This window comes from Nasonia vitripennis, assembly GCF_009193385.2.
Source record: "Nasonia vitripennis strain AsymCx chromosome 1 unlocalized genomic scaffold, Nvit_psr_1.1 chr1_random0002, whole genome shotgun sequence".
NCBI classification, from domain to species: Eukaryota; Metazoa; Arthropoda; class Insecta; order Hymenoptera; family Pteromalidae; genus Nasonia; species Nasonia vitripennis.
In genome coordinates this window covers 6,524,282-6,541,948 of record NW_022279588.1, presented here as the reverse complement: position 1 = coordinate 6,541,948, position 17,667 = coordinate 6,524,282, and the positions used below count along the sequence as shown (strand labels likewise).

Below are 17,667 nucleotides of genomic sequence, written 5' to 3'. Positions count from 1 at the left end.
ACCTCCAACTTACCTTGACCCTGACGTGATGGGGCCAAACTGTCTACGTGTACAAGGTGGCCGGTGAGAAGGTCTAGGTGGCGCGCTTTGTGGTTTCTTGTGTTTAGGTGTAAAAATCATTCGAGAAAGGTGTCTAAAGTTACAGGATGGCCGATGACGAGGTCTAGGTGGAGCGCTCCGTCGTTTTTGGTGTCTAGGTGTAAAAATCATTCGAGGGCAGTGTCTAGGTGTACAGGGTGGCCGATGACGTGATCTAGGTGGAGCGTTCCGTGGTTTTTGGAATTTCGTGGTTTTAAGATTTAACCTTAAGTTTTCGAAAAAATATTGACAAAAAATAAATCGAATAAAGCTAATGAGCAGCGACAAGTAAAGATTTAAGAAGTATATGTAACTTGCAGAGATCGATAAATTCATATAAAAATAAGAATTAAGATAACAAGAAAATACGTCCGGATCCAAATTTTTAATATGATTGAAGCCTTCTTTCTTTAATTAACTTGGTCCGTAAAATGCAAAGCTTCCCTAGGTAGGAAACAAATACTTTATTTTTCAATAATTGAGTTTTTTCTCAGGAAATAATTATTGAAATAACTTAATATTTACGCAGTAAATATTATTTATAACAATCATGATTTTTGCAGAACTTATACAGCATATTGAGCGAGTTATAGTGGTTCAAAAAAAATTCACTTTTTGTGCATAAAAAAATAACGATGAACTGTAATCTAAATTATGTGCGGTAAAAAGATAGAAAATATTATTCACTTTTAGGTACACATTTACTATTTTTAATAACTCTTCTATAAAATTATCACAAAAAACTAAATTAAAGAATCGCTATGAAACTAAAACACATTAATAAAATGAAAAATAGATTTTTTTCCTCATTATGCTACGTGAAAACAAAGAGATCAATCATCAACATATATAAGAGGGCACAGGTCATACAACAACGTCGCAATGGTTATTATAAGAAAAAGTGGCGGACCAGATTTATTTATAATTGTAACATATAATCGAAAATGGGAAGAATAAAAATTAATTTTAAAACGATTTCCGAAAAAATGAAAAAAAAAATAAATATGTCAAATGTCATTAGCAGTAGAAGTTTGGCGTTAATTCAGTACTTTTACTTTTTTTTCTTTTGATTTTCTCTTTTTTGACAAACATTAAATTCTTGACATTTTTATGATCTACAAATTTGATATAATACAATAAGATCGTTTTTAACCAACTAGAGCGTAATCATCAGATCATGAAAATAACATTTTAAAAATAAAAATCACACAAAAACTAAAACGGGGGGTTTACGAGCAAAGCGAGCAGGGGGGCGAAGCCCCACTAGTATATATATATATATATATCCACATTTTGGCAATTTTTGGGTTTTCAGCACAAATTAGTTAATTCATAGCTCCTCAGTAAAGCGTTTTTCACTATAGACATGAATATACTTTTTTTCGTAAAAGTTTCTTGTCGCGTTCGTTCCTAAAAAATAGAATTTTTATCAAATAGATTACAAAAAAAATTACTTATCTCGCCAGTGACTTCGCTTGTACAAAAAAGTATGGCTGTGACGTATAATAATGATCAAAAGTCACCCCATTTATGGATCAAAAATAAAATAATTTTCATCTGGCAATTTTTTTAGACCTATTCACCCCCGCAACCCTATTTCCACCCTTAAAATGGCAGCACGGTTGTAAAGATTGAAAGGACTCGAAAACCACCTGCGAATATTTTTTCACTTTTTTTTTTAATTATTTTAAAGCCTCGTTTTATAATTATCACCCCCAAAATAAGGGATGATGACCAAGTGGATGTAGCTGTTGCTCCCTGCAAAAAGTACTCATCACGCACCGTTCTAAAGTGTAATAGAATCACGTTTCAAGATTCTATCTCGCGAAAGAAACAATGAGATTGCCGGTTAAGAACAGCACGTAAAAAGTGTCCCATCCCTTACGGCGCGTGTGAGCAGCCCCTCGCACTTCAACACTATCAATTCCTGCCTAATCGAATACTTTCAAGCTGTCTGGGATGGCTACTTATTCACTCGCGCGTTGAATTGTCTCGTTTTTAAACTAGCTTTGAAGTAGCTGCTTGTTGCTACTCGAAAAATAAATCTGGTTGTTCGTCTATCTATCTGCTATACTATCTGCTTTCTAACTCGCTTTCTGGACAAGCTGCTTTTTGACGCGTTTTTTAGAGCAGATGCTTTCTGGCGCGTTTTCTGGAATAGCTGCTTTCCGAGACTTCTTCTAGAGTAGCTGCCTCCTGAAGAAATTTTCTGGAGTAGCTGCTTTTCGAAGCGATTTTCTGGACTAGCTTCTTCTCATTCTCCACCGTCGATATTCAGTATATATTTAGAGGTTTGATGATTGCATCTCTTCTTCTACGCTTCCTGATAAGAGATAAGGTAGGAAAGGACGAACGGACAGGGTACAGTGAATAAAGATAATACTGAGTGCTGATTGTAACTAGATTATATTAAACTATGTACAAGATGACTAGGTCTGTTCACACCATCGGGCCGCATGTGGTAGTAGGAGGGGACCGCCACAGCTACTCCCCTACTAGTGACAAGGGCGGACTTCCCGAGAAATGATGATGAGTTTCCTGTCAAGGGGGCCCTGCCTAGAAGGAAGCCTGTGGCTCCTGTGCTGATAAGGGCTGCTGAGCTTGGATGAAGCGAGGCTGCGATGATGATGGTGGTAATGGGCTAGAGTCGCCAGGTCATTATTGGCTAAATAGACTTGGGCCCAGAAATATTTTCGCAGAAGCCTATGGCCGGTGATGTTGGGATAAAAAATAAAAAAAATAGAATATCCGCCTGGGGTGCAGTGTCCTCGTCCGAAGGTTGTTGCGCAGCGTCCAGGTGTCGTTGGCGTAAGGGCCTAAGGGGTGAGAACTCACCCTCAGGGCTGCCCTTAGCGAAGTTGTCGATGTAGTTGAGGCCGCCGACCCGGAGCCCTGGGTTGACAGCGTTGAAAGGCGTCCTTCGCTGAGCATCCTCGGGTACCGGGATGTGCCAAGACGTCGGTTTTGAGGATTGCGACAAGGTGGCCGTCGAAGTAGAAATCTCTCTCTCTCTCTCTCTCTCTCTCTCTCTCTCTCTCTCTCTCTCTTTCTCTCTCATACTACTCTCTACCGGGGCTGTACCACTCTATGAGTTGGTACTAATAGAATTGGAAATCTGTTTGTAGAAAGAAGAGAGAGAAATAGCAGTCGGATGCTTGCCACTAGCCGTCGGAAAGAAAGAAAGAGAGAGAGAGAGATTCGATTAGATTAGATTAGATTTATTTGACGTACAATATGTTGTACGATAAATTGTATACAGCAGCAATAGTAGTACAGCAAAAATGTGTATTGTGAAAGTATGATAATGTGAAGATGGGTCAAGCGAGAGTGTGTGAGTGTGTGCGTTTGCGTGAGTGTGTACAGGCGTGTGTGTGTGTTTGCGTTTGAGTGAATGTGTACAAGCGAATTCAAGTGTTTGTGTTTTCAAGCTCAAGAAAGTGCTCTTTAGCTAGTCTCTTGAAACCTGAGACAGATGTAGTGTTACGAATGTTAGATGGTAGGTTGTTCCATAGGTATGAGGCGCTGATATGAAACGAGTTCCTCAGCGTCTCCGTCGCGAATGTCGGAATATCCAGAGGTATCACCTCCCCCCTAACAGGCCGAAGTGTCACGCGGAAGTCAAAGTATGCCAGTACGTATGATGGTACGGCTGTGTTGAACATTTTTCTTAGGAAACAAACAGTGAAATACTTCCTGCGTCCGGCAGTGGTTAGCCACTGCAACTCCCGCCTATATGGGGAAATGTGCTCATCTCTTCTTACACCATAGATGTACCGAATTCCTGTATTCACGAGCCTCTGAAGTTTTAGGTCGAGTTCCTGCGTCAGGTCACAGTATACGAGGGAACAGTAGTCTATAAGAGGAAACAGGAGGGCCTGCACTAAGTGCTTGCGCAACCTGAGATTGGTGCTTTTCCTGAAAAAGTAAAGCCTGTACATTAGTGTGTGAGCACGCTTACACACTTGTGTAATATGCTCCCTCCACGTAAGCTTAGAGTCGAGCACCAATCCCAGATTACGCACGGAAGATTCAAAGCTGACCTGGGCACCCCCTATGTTAATGAAAGTGTTAGCTGTTGAGGGTAATGCGTTTATGTAGTAGGGAGAGCCCAGGACAATTGCTTTAGTTTTAGCAACATTAAGTTTTAGCTTATTCTGTGCAGCCCAACCAGTAATCCTCTCAGCATTGGCACTCATCTTGTTTGATAAAGAATCGAGCTCTTCGATGTGGCATTGACTGTAAATTTGCAAGTCATCCGCGTAGATGAGATGGAAAACATCGGTATCAAGGCAGAAACCGATGTCATTGATGTACAATGCAAACAGCAGTGGACCCAGAACGGACCCCTGCGGAACGCCGATGTTGAGACGCCGAGGAGAAGAACGTTCGTTATTGTCACCAACGACGGCCTGCTCTCTACCAGAGAGGTAGGAGGCAAACCAGCGGATGATTTGCTTTGAGAAGCCGAAGGTGGATAGCTTTCTCAGGAGCCTGACGTGACACACAGTGTCAAGCGCCTTGCTAAAGTCAAAGAGAAGGAGTAGTGTTACTTTCTTTTTGTTTATCCCAGCTCTGGCATCATCAGTTAGCTTAATTAGGCCAGACTGAGTGCTGTGACCAGTGCGGAAGCCTGTTTGAAGGTTATCTAGTAATAGCCTTGATTCAAGGTATTCTGAGACTTGCCTATGCACTAGCCACTCCAGAGCCTTGGAGAGAAAGCAGAGAAGTGAAATCGGACGGTAATCAGTCAGGGCTGTTGGTGAGCTGACTTTGTTGAGTGCGCGCACAAGTGACATTTTCCAGGCAGATGGGAAGCAGGGTTCGCTAAGGGACAGGTTGAAAATATGACTTAGTAAGGGAGCAAGAACCGGCAAAGCTTTTGAGATGACAACCTGTGGGATGCCGTCGCTCCCCCTGGCCTGAGTGTCAAAGTGCGATACCGCAGCCAACACGTCCGATTCCGTTATAGGTTTGAATTCGAAATGTTCCGGGAGGTCAAGACTTTCCAGGGTAACAAGATAGTCCTCAACAGCAGGAGCCAGCGGATCATTTGAGATCGCGCTGAAATGCGTGTTGAGTTCATCTGTGGTGAATCTAGATGGTAAGGGGGCCTTGGTGGCAGAAATTCCAAGTTTCTCCAGCTCTTTCCAGATCTCAGCAGAGAGAGAGAGAGAGTAGCAGACCAAGCTGCGCTATACTGCGTAGCTTCGCCGCCAGCTTCACTACTACACTCCCGCCAGCCTTCACGCACGCACTACTGAGAAGACCTCAGCACAGCACCGCACCAGCGTGAGCGAGAAAGAGAGCGAACGCTGGGAGGGGTAAAACCGCGTCGTGCGGACCTGCTCGCAGCTCACTGATAAGCCGAGCGTGTGTGTGTGTGAGAGAGTCGTATGAGTATGCGAATTATTTAGCCAGAATGAGATAATGTAATTTGCAAATAGAAAATTATGTACTGAATGGAGGAGTGATACCGACTCGCAAGAGTGTGTTTCTGAGCAAAATGTTCTGCCAGAAAACGCATAAAATAAGGATAACGTAATAAAATATGTAATGCGCAAGTGTGTGAACAAGAACCTCGTGGCTAACTCTGTCGCGAGAATGAATTCATTTAGGTTTCGAATCACTGCCTAGAAGAGACCCCTCGGTAGTGCCGAGAGTAAAAGTATTTTTTTTTCTGTTGTTCGCGATGGAATTTTCAGAGAACTAGACATCACCAGTACGAGAGGAAGAGCTGTTTTTGCCGAGAAAGTTGAGGTATCCGCATGCCTATTTCATAGCCGTACTGCCGGGTATTAGATTTGCTCTAGTCGCGAAGCCATCGTATTTATCCGTCGAGAGGTTAGTTTGTTGTGAAAGTGTATCGCACGAATGTAATTTTGCCGCCGAATATCAGCCGACGTTTCGCTGTGAACCACATAGTCAGTTAAAAATAAAAGAATTGTGATTTCAGTGTATTAAAATAAATTGTCATAATTTTTCTCCCGGCTTTATCCACGGCCAAATCTCCCAGGGATAAAAAGTTTCCAATAGCTGGCAACGTGTTAGTGAATTTTATTTAAAGTTAAATTCATTCGACCTGGCACCCGTTTAATAAATATGGTCGGGCGATATTGAAACCAATATAACGAGTGAATGGCATAATCTCACGCCTGGATTTCCCCCGAAAATCCACATCGTTACAGAATGTGGTTGAAGATGACGCTACGTGGTGGACTGCTTCTGCCAGGTCGACGATTAGCTATGCTGCGTCGACGTCGAGAGGATGCTCCGCTGCTGGCAGGGACGGCGATCGGCTGCTGGCGATGGCTGCAGGGTCCGGAGCGATGAGTTCGTCGGCGATTGTCGGCGTCGTCGTCAGCGAGTTGTTGGCCCAACGATGTGCTGGACTGCGCGGCGTCTGTCGCTACGAGCGCGGCGTCTGTCGCTACGAGCGCGGCGTCTGTCGTTGCGAACGAGGCGTGTGACTGCTCGCTGTGCCGTGCGAGACGCAAAAAGGCGCGAAAGTGGGGCGCCCGCGCGACATGACGCAGCTCGACGCGATGAAGTGTGAGAGTGAGGCGCATGCGACATGCCGCGGCTGCAGCGCGAGCTGGCGCGTTGCTGGAGCGGCTGAAAATGGCTGGTGTCAGCGTAAAGCAACGTCGTATGTCAGCGATGCTGGCGTCCGGGCTGCGAGGCTGCTGATGATGCTGCGGTTGGCGTTGTTGAGCCTCGAGAAGCCTGTCCGTGATGACGGTGGACGCGGCATCGACGCGCTGGCAGTGTTGTTGCCGATGATGATGATTGAGATGACTTTGCCGATGCTGTTGGCGCGTCGCGCGGCGCGTAATGTGGTGCGCGACTCAGCAATGGCTGGCGCCAGCGAGCCAGCGAGGTGGGCAAGCGACGCGAAATGGCGGCTCTGCGCGACGCGACGGCGTTCCTGGCGCCAAGCGACAGGTTTCGCAAGGGCACGACGGGAGGAGCAACTTTGCCCTTGCCTTAGTGGTGAAGCTGTGAGGCGCCGGAGACGGTAAAGATGGCCGTGGCGTGCAAGGCTAGCTGCGCCGCTGGTGTTGTTGCTGCTGTTGCTGGCTGACGCAACGTCCGGCGTCCGTGCGTTGCTGATGGCTAAAGCCGCGTCGGGGGTCCGCGCGATGATGCTAGCTGGCGCGGCGTCCGGCGTCGATGCTCGCTGATGTTGTGTTGCCGCTGCGTTGTTTTGCGTTGTTTTGTGCGTCTCATTGGCTGTAGATAAGCCAGTGAGAGTCATCCTCTGCAGCTGTGCGTGGGCCGCAGCGCGGTTAAAAACGTCGGCGCGGGCTAAAAATGACCGATACGCGACGTGAAATTGTCAAAGTGATAAAAACGTCGTCGCGTGGCTGTAAAGGGGCCGGCGCGAAACGCGATGTCCGAAAGGATAAAAAGCGTCATCGCGCGGCTGAAAAGGGCCGCGCGAAGAGACGAAGGTTTGTCAGTGTAAAGACCGAAATAAGAGCTAAAAGCTTGAAGTGAGCGAAGGCTGCTGGCCGCCAGGAGAGAAAGCCGAGGCGAGTTCTGAAGAGAGCGAGCTTGCGATCAAGGCTTCGCAAAATGGCGTGGCGTCGAAAATGGCGCCGCGCGATGACTCGCGCATTGCGAATATTCGAAGTTGGAGTCACCTCTTTAAAGATTTGATGATTGCATCTCTTCTTCTACGCTCCCTGATAGGAGATAAGGTAAGAAAGGACGAACAGACAGGGTACAGAGAATAAAGATAATACTGAGTGCTGATCGTGACTAGATTATATTAAACTATGTACAAGATGACTAGGTCTGTACGCACCGGCGGCTAGTCCGTGACTGATTCATGAAAGTGACTAAGCTTCCAAGCTCCCCTCGCACTCGCCACGTCGTGGTGACCGCCACATACATAGTGAGTGTAAGTGCAAAAAGTTCGTTCAAGAAAGTATGAAGTGTAATATAAGGTCACTTTGTATAAAAATTAATGAGTGAGTATGATAATATACAGTTACAGTGCATGTGTTTAATGGTTAGAGTGAAAACAATTCATATTTTCTTAAGATTTAAGGTTATGCAGAGGGATAAAATATCAAATATACGTATATATAGATATACATATGCTCTGTGATGGTTTAGAATATAGTATATTGAACATATCTAGTCATTGTATAAGTATTTCATAGAAGCAAGTGTAAAAAGTTTAGTTTTTCAAGAATTTAGTATGGGTATAGTGAAGAAATGTCACTTTCTACCTTTATTGGTCTACAAAAGTATGTCTAAAAAGACGCATATACACGGTGATCATGTAGAATATAGTATATTTAATATACATAGTGAAACGGTCCGCGAAGGGTTAATACGCGAACGCGAAGGATTCGAGACCCGAGGTTAGTAAAGCGGGAGAGAAGCACATTCGAACAGCGATAGCAGTCTTTGATCCACCCGGTAATATCTATTGAGTGGACAAAAGACCTTCCTATCCTCTGTAATGGCCGAGCCACCAGAGGAGAGCTGCTCGTGTGTAGAGGGAGATAAGTAGGGTATTCCCACTACGCATATCCCGCACACTTAGGTAAACCACGCAGCTATTGGACTGATGTGTGAGGTACTAGCATCTCACCATGAGTCTAGAACCAGATGCGCCATCTAAATGCAGGGTACTACCATCCTACACCGGTGACACAACTGATGGGGGGATGGGAGTGGGTAATGCTAAACAAGGGTTGAAATAGTTTATATGTTTTAAATGTCTTTCATTTATTTATTTAATCATTCAATATTCAATTATAAGCGATGCTGGATCTCAGTCTACAAGGAAAGGGAGTGGACTGCACACATACTCTTTGAGAGCCTGGGGCTCATGGACTACTGGGTATGGTGGAGTCCGGAGCAAGCAGCGAGTACTACCATTCGCACGTTGCTCAGTTGAGAGCCAGATCATGAATGCTCGTTGCTGGCTCCGGGGCTCCTTATATACCTGAGATGCTCCCTCTCTCATGTGTTATCTGCGCGCACGCCATCTACCAGCGCTTAGGTAGACTATTTACATGTAGCTACTAGCGCCACTCGGTCGGTAACTTGCTTACGCCAGGCAAGTTATCTGTTGCTGTTCTCTTATCCCCCGGGCTGGGCCTGCCGTCTCAATAGTGAATTTGACTGAAAAAAGTTGTTTTGAGCAAGTATGTTGTGTAATAAAAGGTAACTTCTTATGAACATCAGGTGCTGCGCACGGATGGAAAGTCAATTTTTGAAGAATGAGGCTTCGCTACTAGAAAGACTTTTTTCAATTGGGTATTTAGAATTTTTAAACACTGTGAATTTGTTCAGAATTTAATTTTCTACAAAATAGCCAGAATACTTTTATGAAAAAACCTTTTTGTAAATAATGGCTCAGAAAGAATTGAAAAAAACATATTTTTGGTCAAATCCAATAGGCATTCGCCCTGGGTATAAGACGTTTTTTTGAAACTCTTTATACGAGGCGAATGCCTAAACAGGAAAAATGACGGAAACTATACAAGTTTGTCGCATGTTTGTCTCAAATATGTTAGACTTAATCTCACGATTTAACAGAATGTTTCACTTTCGCTTTTCCTCGACGGATGTAGAAGAGCAAAAGAATTACTACCCAGTACCCTCAAAGGTAAATTAGCTAAATTCATACTAATGCGCTTATCTAAGGACGCGTTAAATAGTACGCGAGGACGAACCTTTTCAAAAGTCAATGACGTGATTAAATTCTTTGAAAATATTTATGGCTTGGCAAAAACTTATCATGACTGGTCTGGCGACTTAGCAAAGATGAAACAAAACTAATGAGTCATTAATCGTATTTTTGAATAAAATTTGGGAATAAGAACATAAATTACAGCCGCGGCTCAACGAGAAGGCCAAATTACAAACCGATAAACATTCTTAGAGGATCTTGAGAGAGGTTGCATACCATTTTTTAAGAGAGGACTGCGCTAGGAAATCCGAGAGCGTATGGGTATACTTGAAACATTAAACAAAGCTCGCGAGCGAGCAATCGAGATAGAGTGCAAATACGCGGGTTGTACTATCAATGACTACGAATTGCTGACACCAAGTCAAGAAATAGAGAAACGCAAAAAGTACATTTAGTTGATCTCGAACAAAATTTAATGAAATGCGGATTTTGTGAAAAAATCAGACACGTGGCTTTTAACTGCCAACATTTTGCTCTACATCTGCAGAGACAGAACGACACTCAAGACTCTTAGAGGGACCGAGGACCTGAAACGGTCACGACTCTTTTTGGTCTTGTGCGCGTATAAGATTTTAGTTTTTTGAGAAGAGCAATGATCATTTACTGATCTGCGTCTGAATTCTGACAGCAGATTACAAATAGAAATTTGATTCTATATAATATAGTATATACTTATAATATGTGATAGGTCCGGGATACCAGGTAGTGGAAAGTTAATTTAATAATAAAAGTTTGTTATTTCTTTTCAATAACCAAAATAAGTGTGTTAAATAGAATATTGGGTAAATTGCAATATCGTTTATAACAGAGAATTTTGTATGTTTGCTTTGATTATACAATACAGTTATAAGACAATACGCGTTATTATGCGTTATTGTCTTTAGATTACGATTTTTCTAAGTATACAGAAGATTCGAAATTATTTTAAGTTCTCAACTGATATGCATTAGTTGCGTTATTAGTTTTGATTCGACGAATTTATAAGTATTTTGAGATACAGAAATTTTATAAGTTTGTGAAATATTCGAAAATATTCTAAGTGTTTTACCTACTCAAGGCGTAAGTTGCTGGCGGGCTATCGTCCGCGGGCGTCTCAGCAGCCAAGATCGAGCGATCAAGCGAGCTCTTCTGGGTGGCGTGTCGCGCAAAGGGCTCGCACAGTCACGCCGCACGAAACACGTGTTTCGTTCGGTGCAAAAAAGAGCTTGCATTTTGTGAGGCGAGATTGCGCGAGCCCTTAACGCGACATACTACCTAAAAAAGCTCTTGTGTTTGAGATATTTTCGCAGCAGCGATGCCCGCAGACAACCCGCCGTTTTCTCGCTGGTGTTCTGCTGTCAGCTGTGGCGAGGGGTTTTTATATTGCAAGTGAGGGAATGTAAGATACTCGCGTATCATCTACAAATGTTAATAAATAAATTTTAGTTTTTATTTTTTATTTTTCATATTTTTTTACGGAGCTTGTACGGGGTGTTACAGACCCTCACGCGCAGTAATCAAAACTTTTAATCGAAGAATCATGAAAAATTCGAGACCCAGTGGCACTGAAAATTTAATACCTAATATTATTAATTACGAAAAAATTATCAAAGCACATTCAGGCCAACATGTTTATATTGCGAGATAAAAGGGCATACTCGGAAAGCCTGTTTTAAGCTACAACGGGACATGCGCTCAGAAAACGTATCACAGGGAAACGCCAAGTATCGTTCTCAGGAGGTGCGCGAAAAGAAATGACAGCTGGAAATAAAGTATGACGACTATGAGCAATTTAAAATAGGATAAAAATCGTCTAAAATAAGAAAATCTGAAAAAAACTGAAAATTCTCGTTTCAAAGGCATTATTGAAGAGTTCCATTCTATTTAAAATAACTCGCATTTTTTATAGGGACGGTCATTTTCGACAATTTTTTTCTTAATTCAAGATCTCGGGGTAACCCGTTTAGTAATGCCGGAAAAAATAATATTCTCTTGGCCAAATAATAAATTACCCGGGGTGCAATAATGGTTATTTTTTGGTCACTATTTGGAATTAGATATCGTATCTGTGATACACCTTTGAATAAAATTATAACAAATATAGTAAGCCACAACTAGAATTGTGATGCTACACGTCGAACGGAAAAAATGCCTTTGTGACACACCCCGATAACATGATGTCGGCCGAATGACGGCACCGAGACTGCTGGGAATGGGCCACGCGTGACGTCCAGGTACCCCTGCTCCATGACCCGGATATGACGGCATTGTGCTCAGCACACGGTTAATTTGGGCTATTATTTATTTACCGTACTTCGTTCGTTGCCAATTTTCATTAATTGTATTATTATGACTACTCTTTCATGACTACCGAATTTATAGCAGCCTGCCGGTTTAGCGCCTTTACACGAAATAAGCGGCGAATATCGATGTTGTTATCGCGTTAATAATAATTCTAGCTATTGTTTATTACAATAAGTTGCAACTTTAGTAATATCAACAGTGTTCTGGAAAGGTTAGGAGCGCTGCGGAGCATCTTGGCGGGATTCCGGCGGTATCTCCATCCTGGCCGTTGGCATCCCTGTTCCTTGGTGGTGACGTCAAGGCTGGCGCGCAGATTTGAGTATTACCCAACTGGATACTGCAATGGCACCAGTGGTTTGCTCAGTCTGCAACGACTCTATGCCACCAACAAGCACGTGCACGACCTGCCGTCATGTCACACTTGCTGTTCGGGATGGCAGTTGAATACTGTGTTCATAAAATGACGCCACGCCTGCCGCGGCGACGCCTGCCATCAAGTCGGCCCAGCAGAATGTGAAATTGACGCAGAAGAAACCCTCCCCGCCTCCTGGCAATCATCATCAGGTGATCGTTCGTGCCATGCTTAAGCCAGTGCTCCGAGGCAAATCTACAACACCTCGCGTCTCTCTCCACCAACAGACGTGGCTCGCTACTTCGACACCGTGTGCAAAAACACAATCGGGTGATCGCGGCAACAGCGGCACGAAGAATAGCTCCCCTCTCCGCTCCAATACCGAGCAGGAGGAGCTCGATAGTAGCCAGCTGAGCTACAATAGCTCTGTCATGCAGGTCGCCGACTCCCCGGCGCCTGCCTCACTGGAGCCGCGCAAGAGTGACGGACACGGTCTCTCAGGCGCATGCTTCACCTGAATCATCTAAACCGAATGTGCAGACCGCTGTCCCTCTCACACCCAAGCCTCGACTTGACGACTCGTCTCAACTGGCCCACGTGAACCAGCGGAAGACTCGCGAGAAGGGTGCGCCATTAGGAGACAGTAGCCTCATGGTTTTCTCTAATATTCTGATCCCGGTAAGCACGATGGAGCTTTTCTTTCAGCGTTTTGACATGCTCCAGGATCAGCTTGATGAGTTAAGGGCTCTTGTGAGCATGGGTTCGGTGCCACGTGGTGTCTTCTCCGCCCCAGCGGAAGGGGGCACCACAGTCGGTGCGGAGGAATTAAATACCCGTATCTCTGCTCTTGAGACCCAGCTATCCGATAACATCAGTGCGTCTAACAAATTGTTGGACGCTAACAAGCTGCTCCTGGATAAAAATAAAAATCGTAAGGACGAGTTGCTATATACGCGACAAATGCTGGAGAACGTCCATCGTGCATGCCGGGACCCCGACACGGTTCCGAAGCCTGTTTCGGACTGCGGTTTGCTCGCTTCGGGCGCTCATGTTCTCGAGACTAAGGCCGCTAAGGTAGTGGAAGCACGTAAATGCTTCTCTCCACAGACAGCTTCGGCTGGCGGCGCTTCGGGGTCGGGAGGCGGAGGCACTGAGGGGTGTGAGGTCGTTATTCATGGTTTATTAAAAGATGGCAACACACTCAACGAGAAAATCTCGGAATTAGCTGCCTTCGCGCTGCTCAGCGCTGTCCTCCCTACTCAGCAAAAGAGCGATATCTTGAATACTCGAGTTTTGCGCCTGCGTCGACCAGACGGGGTTCAGAGGGCCGATATTAACGCGACAAATCCGGCGAGGCGTCGTGGTGCTCTACCCTCAATCGTGGCCAGGCTGGCTGGTCCGGGGCTCGTTAGGGACGTTATGCGAGCGAAATGCGCGCTCGCTAACAACTACCTGACCACGGACAACGTCAGGCCTGGTGTCCTGGACCCGAAGGCTGCTGCCTGCCTGACTGGACAAAAAGTGTTTATTAATGAGATGTTGTCCCAAGAAAAATGTTTGCTTTTTAAAAATTTGAGGCCCATTGCACAGGGACTGGGCTTCAAATATGTCTGGCATGCGGGCGGCAGGTTTTTGGCTAGGCGCAGGGGAGGCGAGCGCACACACGTTTTTGCGTCTGCTGCCGATTTGCAAGCCATTCTCACGGTGTGTCAGTCCGGCTCGAAACAGACACGGCGTCAGACCGCACACATGACTGTCACAAAAAGAGACGAAAATACCGACACTACTTTACGTACGGACCTGAGCCGGACCCGACAAACAAATCAGCAGCAACCTAGCCAACATCGTCACCATCATCGGCGTCTGCAACATCTGCACCATCATCGTTGCAGTCGTCACCATCTTCATCATCATCAACATCGCCCTCGCCGTCAGCTGCGCATTCTACATGACTGGCAAGGCCTCTCGACAATGCGCCAAGGGCTAGGAGATGCTTAAGGGCGGGCTTTCTTAATGTAAACTCAATTTGGGCTTGCATTGAGATAGTCCGGAATTACTTGACGGAGCATCCGTTGTACGACGTCTTTGGCTTCGCGGAGACATGGCTGGGCCCGATTGTGGATAACAGCCTCGTTGGCGTCGCGGGATATACGATCATCAGGCAGGACCGTAGTGTTAATGAAGGCGGTGTCGCCCTATTTGTGCGCAATGGGTTGAGAATTAAAAAGCTCGCTTCATCTGACACTTTGGGTATAGGTTAACCTGGAACTCCAGAGTACCTTTTCTGTAGCGTACAAAGGGGCGACTCACCTCCAATATTGCTCGGATTTATCGACAGACCTCCGAAAATTCCGATGCAAAAGGACTCGGACCTTTTTAGTGGCCTGCGGGACCTATGCGGCGATTTCAGTCATAAAATCATTATGGGTGATCTGAACTCAGACCTACTATCTGGTTCAGATGACGCTACCACCATCAAGCGTCTATCTGAGAAGTTATCTCTTCAGATAATCCGGCAAGGTCCCACGCATCATACCTCATCTTCTCACACTTAGATTGACCTAATCATGACCGACGAAAATAAAAGGATCCTGGACTCTAGGAATGAGTGGCTGCCTAGCTTCGGCAAGCATTGTGTCATAGATGTCTCGCAAGACATCTACACTCTCACTCCAGTGAAAGAGACTTTTTGTTACCGTGACTACAAGAGCATTGATACATCTACTCTTGTCGACCTCTTATCTTGTTGCGACTAGACAGCGATGAATTCCATTGAAACCGATCTGGAGGGTGCTTTAAGTATCCTCAACAATAATCTAAAATTAGCTATTGATGAATTGGCGCCGTTGAAAACGGTTTGCCCGCGTAAAAAGTATGCTCCTTGATCTGGACCAGGGTCGAGGATTCTCGTCGATAAATGTAATGCAACACTCAGGCGCTATGAACGCAAGAGGAGAGCGGAGCTTTTCGATGAGGCTCTTCGACTCACCAATGAGGTCGACATGCGTTCTGCTCAAGAGCGTTAATCCTTACTTCGACAATTACTCTCAGACGCTCTTGATGAGAACAGAAATATTTGGAAGGTAATTCGTCATCTCGGCCTCCTACCTGGGCGTAAGGAGGAGGAGTTTTTCGGTTTCACGCCGGGTGAGCTGAATGAGAACTTCGCGGGAATATCGGCATCACCCCTCGAAAACATAGATAATGCAATGGACACTATTTTACTTTCGAGCGACGAAGGCTTCACCTTTAGTCCAGTCAATATGAGTGACGTCGTCCTTGCTATTTCACACTTTTCCTCGCAAGCGAGGGGTGTCGACGGTGTTCCATGCGGGGTGGTTGTCAAGGCCCTCCCAATCATTGGCGAGTTTATTCTTAATTTATTTAACTGCTCCTTCGCTCAGGGAGTCTTTCCGTGTATCTGGAAGCAGGCACAATTAATTGTTCTAAGGAAGACCAGTGCTCCTTCCAATGTCACCGACTTTCGTCCAATTGCTCTGCGCTGCTTCCTCTCAAAGGTACTTGAGAAGATCGCTCACACCCAGATCACGGAGTATCTATCTGTCACGTCGAATATTGGATCCCTTCCAGGACGGTTTTCGTAAACACCACAGTACACAAACAGCGTTACTAAAATTGACCGACGATATACGAATGGCCGTTGACAAGAAGAAGGTGACGCTTATGCTGCTGTTTGACTTTAGCAAGGCCTTTGACACCATCTCACCTTCTAAATTACTATCTAAGCTGAATAGGCTGGGGTTCTCACGGTCGGCTCTCCTGTGGATCAAATCATATTTATAGGGGCGATCTCAGATCTTAATTTCAAATAAGAACGGTACCTCAGAATGGCTTGAAACCAATCTGGGAGTTCCACAGGGATCTGTCCTGGGACCCCTACTATTTAGTCTTTATGTTAACGACCTACAGAGTATACTTGGCGGTAGTACAATTAAACATCTTTTTTACGCGGACGACCTTCAGATTTATCTACACACCAGCAAAGATAATTTTAAGGAAGGCGTGGCTCGGTGGGCTGAAGCGGCGCGGCTGGTTTCTGACTGGGCGGGGAGCTCCGGCCTGCGACTCAACTCCGGCAAAACTAAGTCTATTTTTTTTGGTTCTACAAGAAATGTTAGTGGTATTAAGTCGTGGAAACTGCCGGGGGTTCCGTTGCCGGACGGAGTGATCGTCCCTTTCAGTGAGGCAGTCGTAAGCCTTGGTGTTGTATTAGACTGTAAACTAACTTGGAAACCGCAATTGGATGCGATAACGAAAAAAGTTAACAAAGCCCTGTATAGCTTGCGGTTTATCAGAGGCTGCACCACTGAAACTCTCCGCAGAAGGCTAGTCGAGACACTCATACCACCACGCTTGGACTACTGTACTGTGACTATCCTGGACGCGTCTAACAAACAACTAATACGGTTACAGAGACTGAGCAATTCTTGTGTGAGATTCATCTTCGGGGTGAGAAGGGATGAACATATTAGTCCCTACCGGAGGCGTCTAGAATGGCTACGCACCGATTCCAAAAGGATCTACTTTGAGGCTAGTTTATTATACAAGGTGATTCGAATCGGTGAACCTGGGTACTTAGCCTCATTTTTCGTTAAATACAAGCCGAGACCCTCTGGCAGAGGAGTTCCTCCGGAACTAAGCATACCTACTGTGAACACCGAGACCGGGGCCAGAGCCTTCCAGATCCAGGATGCTCGTTTCTGGAACTCTCTCCCTTGTACCCTGCGAAATCTACGATCCCTCCTTCAAGGGGGCACTGCGGCGATATCTGCTGGCCACCGAATCATGATGACTCTGAACCCTCTGGTGCTGCGTTTTTAATCTAGTCTGACTCGGCCTATGGGCCGTAAACATTTTTCAGTATTATGTACTCTGATACTAAATGTGCAATACAGATAGGTCTATGACCAAACCTCACGTGTACAGCGTAAAGTTAGAAACATTTATTGTGATAATTAATATTGTGATATTTAATATGACTAAATGTGATTTTTTGTGATGGTATTTTTACCATAGTATTTTTTTAATCTGTGTAGGACAAACAATTTTACCTTCTAAAATGCTGTAATTATATTTTTTATATTCTGTTTTTGTTAGTTTGTATGTGATCTCAACGAATTGTATTGTTTTTTTACTTTGAGCAAAGATCTCTCTCTCTCTCTCTCTCTCCGTCTTTTTGCCTCATGTTCACGCGCCTGGTTTTGTGACTGGGTAAAATCGA

At 45.0% G+C, this 17,667-nt stretch overlaps 1 protein-coding gene across 1 annotated transcript; it reads left to right on the top strand.

The window, feature by feature from the left end:
- The first annotated feature begins 14,992 nt into the window (after positions 1–14,992).
- On the top strand, positions 14,993–17,267 carry LOC107981607. Its single transcript, XM_016987807.1, has 6 exons — positions 14,993–15,100; positions 15,182–15,297; positions 15,496–15,943; positions 16,017–16,195; positions 16,260–16,356; positions 16,410–17,267. Exons 1-6 carry the CDS (start codon positions 14,993–14,995, stop codon positions 17,265–17,267), a joined length of 1,806 nt encoding a protein of 601 aa, XP_016843296.1.
- The last annotated feature ends 400 nt before the right edge of the window (positions 17,268–17,667 follow it).